This window comes from Xiphias gladius, chromosome 15 (assembly GCF_016859285.1).
Source record: "Xiphias gladius isolate SHS-SW01 ecotype Sanya breed wild chromosome 15, ASM1685928v1, whole genome shotgun sequence".
NCBI classification, from domain to species: domain Eukaryota; kingdom Metazoa; phylum Chordata; class Actinopteri; order Istiophoriformes; family Xiphiidae; genus Xiphias; species Xiphias gladius.
In genome coordinates, this window is record NC_053414.1 from 18,795,579 (window position 1) to 18,803,228 (window position 7,650).

At 40.3% G+C, this 7,650-nt stretch overlaps 1 protein-coding gene across 1 annotated transcript; it reads left to right on the forward strand.

The window, feature by feature from the left end:
• Positions 1–303: 303 nt before the first annotated feature.
• Positions 304–5,178, forward strand: rnaseh2a (ribonuclease H2, subunit A). The gene is made up of 9 exons (XM_040145031.1): positions 304–434; positions 905–1,033; positions 1,142–1,213; positions 1,522–1,648; positions 1,734–1,821; positions 2,432–2,569; positions 3,279–3,366; positions 3,534–3,657; positions 4,800–5,178. The coding sequence occupies exons 2-9, from the start codon at positions 907–909 to the stop codon at positions 4,960–4,962; spliced, it is 927 nt and encodes a 308-aa protein (XP_040000965.1). The 5' UTR covers positions 304–434; positions 905–906; the 3' UTR covers positions 4,963–5,178.
• Positions 5,179–7,650: the final 2,472 nt, after the last annotated feature.

Below are 7,650 nucleotides of genomic sequence, written 5' to 3' on the forward strand. Positions count from 1 at the left end.
TATTACATGAAGTGAACTTTCCTGGTTATATGACATTGCTTTTACATAAGTAACATTTTCAATGCCGGACTTTTAAGTTGCGGTATTTGTACTTTTACTTAAGTAAAGGACTTTTACTTTGAGGTATTGCTACCGTTACTTCACTTTAGTCACCATCGGATTAAATCACATTAGCCAATAACTGGATGCGAGACAGCTACAGACAATTATCGGCGCAGGCAACAACTGTAATTTAAGTAAAATATTATGAAGTAAAATGCTGGCGGCAAACGAGACTCCAGACAATGCGGTGGCGGTAACGCGCCTACATTTTTAAATAAGACGAAGAAGAAGAAGAGGAAGAAGACGACGAAGAAGAAGACATCCTTCCTGGGGCGCCAAATCCACAACAGACAAACACAGCACCAAGCTGATGAAAGTAGCCGTTTAAATAGGTAAAATTTGGCTTTAGTCAGCTTTATCATGACATGTGCTACCCAAATGTTTTCTCGGAACAACCCAAACTCATCATTTAAACAGGAAACGTCTGCGTATTCTCGTTCGAAAAGAAAAAAAAAAAAAGGTCCGTTGAAGTGTTTTGAACTGTATCAACAGTGTGTAGCATTTAGCCACGACATCATAACACAGTACGGGAGCTACACAACATCCGTGTGTGTCTCTCATTCGTGTAGCTGACACGACATGGAGTTGTAGCTACCCCCCAAACGCGATGAAGTCGCCTAGTTTCAGGGCTGAGGGTGTGCACAGAGGGGTTCGCTCTTCCTCGCAGTCCCGGGATATCTGTAGGGTGTCTGGCACACGCAGCATGTCTAAGGTCCAACTACTGCTCTTACAACGATGTTCGGGCCGGGGGACTGTGAGGGGGCGCTCCAAAAGCTTCAGCTTGTGTTTCTTCTGCCAGCAGTCATGGATCTCAGTCCCTTCGAAACAGACAACTCTGTCAGCTGCCGCCTGGCCTCCCAGATCCCTGATGTCTGCAGGATGGAGGACTGTTGCTTGGGTATTGACGAGGCGGGCAGGGGGCCTGTGCTGGGTATGCTGTTGAGATCACGATTTGATTTACTGTCATTTGTTTTAGCACGACTACACAGTAAGGGCACGTGGTATGCACACTTGTAATATTTGTGTTTTTGTGACCCAGGGCCCATGGTGTACGGAATATGTTTCTGTCCAGTTTCCAAAAAGGAGGAGCTGAAGGGCTCGAAAGTGGCAGGTAATCCGGTTGGCCGGCCCACGGTGATTTGAAAAGGAGGGTGCACAGCCTTCTTCAGCATGATTTTTCTGACTTTCCTTTGAATCTTCCAAAAGAAGTAAAGTTGGCCTGTTCATCATCTACCACCATTGGTTAGACAACTGTAGATAAAAGATACTACTTGCATGTTAATATGCATACTGATTACTGCATAATTTACTGCATAATTTACTGCATAATTTACTGCATAATTTACTCACTGGCATAATGACAAGTAAAATCTCTCCAATGCATCCTTAAATTGATTAATTTTATCACTCCCTTAATAGATTCAAAGACCCTAACAGAAGCAGAAAGGGAGAACCTTTTCCAAAAACTGGATGAAGCCAGAAATTATGTGGGCTGGGCACTGCAGATTCTCTCCCCCAACACCATCTCTACCAGCATGTTACAGAGGTATTTGGCACATACGGAATCATGCACACAGAGGCTTCTTACTTAAATTCACACGCACTAACCAAATCTTTGCGTTTGCTTCAAGGACAAAATACAACCTGAACGCTCTTTCACACGATACAGCGATTGCTCTAGTACAGTATGCCTTGGACAGTGGAGTACAGCTCAAAGAGGTAAACAAGTAATTTACATGAGTATAAATGTGTGCATTTAATGTTATATTGTGTTTTGTAAGTCCCATTTTCTGCTGTGTCTATATGTCTATATGAACTGGCTTTAATGTAATCCTTTCCAGCCATATAGAGCAGGTTTTTGCATCTTTAGTTAGGCCATTGAAATGCAATAAATCCCCAACTTTCATGCAGCCACACCGTGCTTTAGACTGTGCTTATTACAGGCAGCCAGGATGATTTGTCCTCTTTTTGTCAATTACTGGCCCTGAAGAGCATGAATGAATTGTGCTGACCAAAGAGGGACACAGGCTCTTCTATATTTGAAGGCTCCAGGTTTTACAGTTTTTAGTACTGTAACTGGATAAGGTAACCGAGGTGTGTGCCCCATGTGGGCTCAAAACAAATTGCAGGCAGTGCGTTAGCAAATGGTTAATGTTAAGAGCTACTTTTCCTGTACTCAGGTTTTGCGTTTGTCCTCAGTGGACAGATTTATCTCTAGTTTGGGTAAGAAAGTCGTTGATCATTTTCATGAAGACCCTCAGCTTGCAGTGACCTTACTCCTTATCCCCCTTCTCTCTTCACTATGTCCGTTCTGTCTGGTGTTCTGCAGGTTTATGTTGACACAGTCGGCCCAGCAGAGAAGTATGAGGAGAAACTCTCGCAGCGGTTCCCGGGTATCGAAGTGACTGTGAGGCCAAAGGCCGACTCCCTCTTTCCCATTGTCAGTGCAGCCAGTATCTGTGCGAAGGTTAGTGAAGACCATCAAGATGCTATCTAAGCCTTTTTCTTCTCTCTCATTCACTTCCTGAATTATTACAGTTTGTCAGTCAACAGACCTCCCTTTCTTCTTATGCTAAACCTCACAGCTGTGCAGTCTTTAACATGTTCAGAAGTGCGATTCACTGTGAATCTCATCCTTTCATCTGTCTTTACTGAGAGAAATGATCTTATGAATGCTGGGAATAGTAAAGCAAATTTTTGTTCAGTCTCAGACCTCTTTTCCCTTTAGAGTAGGGAAGGAAATTTATGACAAGCATATCTGTAGTTGATATCCCGTTTGAATTCAGCAAAGTTAATTCTCATGTTGGGTTGCAAATAGTTAGCTGATATGTCTGAATCATTTCAAAACTGAATAGTGCCATTGCCGCATTGTTAAAATTAAAAGTGAATTACGGTGTGTGTGGCTTTGGCATCCGAACAATTAGCTAATCCAGTTAGTCCAACTTCAGAGCGGAGAGAAGGAGTTAGTGCAGATTGAATAATGAGTAGCGGTAGATAAGTATTACAGTTGCCATGAATGCTTGTGTTGGTTTCCTTGTTACTTCAGTGGCCTTACTGTTTCTTGAATTTAGGATTATGTACCAAGTATTGGTGCCGCTGAAAACCTCAGTGTCCACATTTTAAGATCTGTTCAGATTTGATCTATGGCTTCTCTTATGTTGTCTGATCTTTTTCAGGTTGCCAGGGATCGTGTTGTAAAAGCCTGGAACTTTGCTGAGGACCTGGGAGAGGTGGATACAGATTATGGCTCAGGATACCCGAATGGTAACAGGAACAATCAACAGCTATAATAATCATTCCATAATGACATCCATCAGTGTCACTCATAACACTACCTGAACAAGACTACGACCGTCAGAAAACTATCAATGCATGTAGAAACTGCATGTAGATAAACGGTCACTGAGACCAACTGTTTCATGTGTTTTCAGACCCCAAGACTAAAGCGTGGCTGTTGAAGTACCTGGACCCAGTGTTTGGTTACCCTCAGTTTGTTCGATTTAGCTGGAGCACTGCCCAAACCCTGATGGACAGCAAGGCGGTGACTGTCCACTGGTAAAGAGCCTTCACACTTGATTTTGACCAAAGACCTTAGATGTATAAAGACAGAGGTTGATTTAGGGAGTTAAAGAAAACTACCATTGAAATTGAGCATTAAAACGTGATTTACAGTATCTGTGCCCTTGGTGATTCTTCTGAGAAAATTGGTGTCTTGAATTTATTACCAAGTGTTTGGCAGATGAGAAGAATTTTAGGGTTAGGCTTAGTAGTCTTGCTCTAATGCTCTTTTTGGACAGCAAAAAGGCTTTTTCCTGGCTTGCCTCTCGTGCAGGTCAGATTTGTGCCATCTCTTTCTGATTGTAGATGAATGCACTTTGACACCAACAGTTGCAAGAGTTACCTGTAAATCCTGTGATGAAATATTGTAGTTGGCGGAGACTTCTTTTTGCATCCAACAGTCTGCTGTTGGGCTGAATTTGCTGCGGCGGCCAGTCCTGGACAAATTGGCAGTCGTTTGAAATCTGCGCCACTTGTAGATGATCTTTCCTTACGGTGGAATGATTTATTTCAAATAATTTGGAGATCTTTTCATATCCATGCCAGACTCACTGGCATCCACAACGTTTATTTCTGAGGGCCTTAGAGAGCTTTTTAGATCTTAGCATGATGAAACCACATACTTCGATAGTAAAAAGAACACCAGGCCCTTGATGTCAGAGGTTTAAATAAGTAGGTTCCACCTACACTCCCAAAAGAGGTTCTAAGCATTGGCAACTAATTTGGAACCCCTGATTCTAATTGTATGTATCTAAGGTTCTGATAAATGGAGGAGTGTACGTAAACTTCACCATTTATCCATTTATCCACCATTTATTTATTTATTTTTAATTTAAATTATAGAAATGACTACCGAATATAAATTCTGTGGTCATTTCTTTGATTATATCACCTTGCAATGCTTCAAAGCGGATCATATGTTTGCTTGTTCAAATATTTTGAAAAAGTCAACACTTTCCTTGGGGTGTTCTTAATTTTTCACATGACTGTAAGAATAATTACATGTGTTAGTGTGTGAAAACCACAACCCCTTTGATTTCCACACTTAATGTCTGTGAAAATCGATTTACCTCAGGAGATGATATGAGACTAACCACAGTGAACAAATCAGTCATTTTTTTTGTTAAATCTGTTCTCAGGGACGATGATGAGGAGGATGGGGAGAAGGCAGCACAGCGGCAAAAGAACAGGTCCATGTTGTCCTACTTCAGTGCTTCTGCTGGAGTTAACGACCAAAACCCAAACCAGCAGACACACCGCTTCCTCACTGAGCGGAGGCTGAAGAGCCTCAACACGCTCTGAAGACATTAGAGGACATGCACATACATAATGGAAATCATAAGCTCATTGCGAGATCTTCAGCCAAACAGTTTAATTTTGGGCACAGACGTGCATGGACTTTGATGAAACATTGCTAGCATCTGATGTTTGTATCACCTATGCAAACTTGAATCACAATCTTTTATTTGCCCATTTTGTACCTTTTTTTTAATACATAAAAATAATGTTTAAAACTCATGTTTTGCCTTCCTAAGAACCTTTGTTTTAAAAAATATTACACCATACTTGCATAAGAAGCAACAAGACATTATATTTAATGCCAATTCTGCCCTCTGGTGGAAACCTGACAAAATACATCAGGGGTTTGAAAAGCATCGTCAGTGCATCACATGAACCATTATGGGTCACAAGCATAACCACGTCCTGATGGCTGACATGAACAAATGCAAAACATCCACCACACTCTCTCGACCACAGAATGAAAACAACTCGTCACAGTTTGTTCCACACAAACAGAAATCATAAGATGTGTCCCAAATCCATACTATATATTAATCCTATACAGTGTAAACTATAAACTAGTTACCACAATGTACTGTTTTAGCAGTTAGCATATATAAAAAAATAAATAAAAAAAAATCACAAAATATCGGATCAACTTACTTATGAGAAATGATGCAGTACGTTCAACGTCACATGTCCATTGTTCTGCGTCTTTGGAAAATTACAATACAAGGTAAACTTCACAAACAGAAAACAAAATGTCTTCCTCAAGATTTAAGCCTTTATTTTGTTTTCCAAGTTTTTTTTGTGGACCTGTTTCACTACAACCCACAATTTACTTAAAATTTTCCCAGCTGTGAACAGCTCCTCCATTTCCTTTGTGCTTTACAATAGTCTGCATTGACTGTACACTCAAAAATCAACTGTATTTAGTACACATATTGTTTGTTTTGAGTATACTTTCATTTGTGACTTTTCCATTGTGAACACAATATATACTAAAAACCTGTGCAGAATTAGTTTGTAAATGTAGTATGTGAGAGAAAGTGTCTCTTCATCAAATCAGTTTTTAGGCTACAGCACTGTACTTACACAATTGCATATAATTTATGTTTATTGTGGGCAATAAAACTGGGTATAGTATGATACTTGAGTTTCAGTACCAATACCTAAGTGATACTTTTTTTTTTAGTGCCATGCATAGAGGAATGTGAACATACACAAAATTTTCTAGCTTTTTTTAACAAAAGAAGCTTAACTCTTCAATAGGTCTAAAAACAAGCAAGCATAAAGGAATATTGCCAAAATAAAAACTGTATTTAATTACGATTTAAATCAGAAACTGTCAAATCAAAAACGAGTAATATTCTCAGTAAATATTGAATACAAGCTTTTGGTACTTGACAGTTTTTGATATTTTGTGTTACGGTTGTAGGAAAACTGGGAAGACATTTCTTTACACAAAGGTTTTCTTTTATTTCAGTACTGATATTATATCTTATCCCACCAGTATTGAGATATAATGACCATAAATTACATTTGTATCACTGTCATTGAGCCACCAGTAGCACACATTTTGAACTAAAACATAAAATGTTTCTCTTTTCTGTTATCTTCATTTTTACATCTTACACGTTGAGGCTACTGATACCAATATGAGGTAAAAAGGAGCAAGATACTTTTCCCTGTCCTTTAAATACCACAGCATAATCTGTATTAATCTAAGAGAGTGTGCTTGGCATTGCATAGATCGATCTTGAAGCATTTGCCAAATGGTTGTCTTCTCAGAAACAGCAGTCAGCGCTCTTCTTCTGCTGCTCATTTTTTCCACATCCCGCGAGAGCTTCATCCTTTTCTGAAGCTCCAGGTCTTTTTTTTTTTTTTTTTCCCCAGGCTAACACTTTGACACTCAGGAAACTTCACCCAAAACACACATCACATTTTGCTACAGGAACACAAAAGGCAGCTGGCTATGAAGGGAGTGTCCATCATATCATCATAAAAATAAATTCCCCATTGACTTGACCAGCTTAACAAAAGTTAACTAAAAAATAAAGGCATATCCATCTGTCCACTGTTGCTAGTTCTCGTTGGGTTTGTGTCGGGACTCCTGGTTCCTCTTCCCACAGTTCATAGCTAAAGTGGAGACTGCAAATGAGGACAGGATCATGATAGAGCTCCCCACAAAATGAGACGAGGCTCCTCTGGGGGTCACTCTCAGGGCTTTCTTAGGGAAAATCTCTCTGTCGAAGGCTGCAGAGGCAGTCACCGTCTGGGCCACAGGTTCCATGGTTATGGGTGATGCTTGGATGTCAAAAAGCTTGAAGCAAAGTCAACAAGCTGGTTTCAGTGGGTTAGGTGTTGGTTCCTCGGTAGGACTGCTGCAGCATCACCATGAGGTGTCTGGATCACTCTGTCCTCGCCAACACGTAACAGGGCTGGATCTGTTATGTCCTGTCTAATTCCTCTCCTGATCCCCACCTTTTATGTCCATTTATAATCTCCCCAGGCTCATCTAATTGCCCTAAGTAGCCTGGTGTCCTACTGCGTCAATGGGATTAAAAATAGTTTGCCCATGCCTGCAGAGGACAAAGGTGGGGATTTATTTCAGTTTAAGACTAAAGGAATAGTATTAAATCACTCTGCCATTGTTCCATAGTGAATGTATCGAGTTGTGTATGGGATAGAAGCTTACAGGTAGTCAAT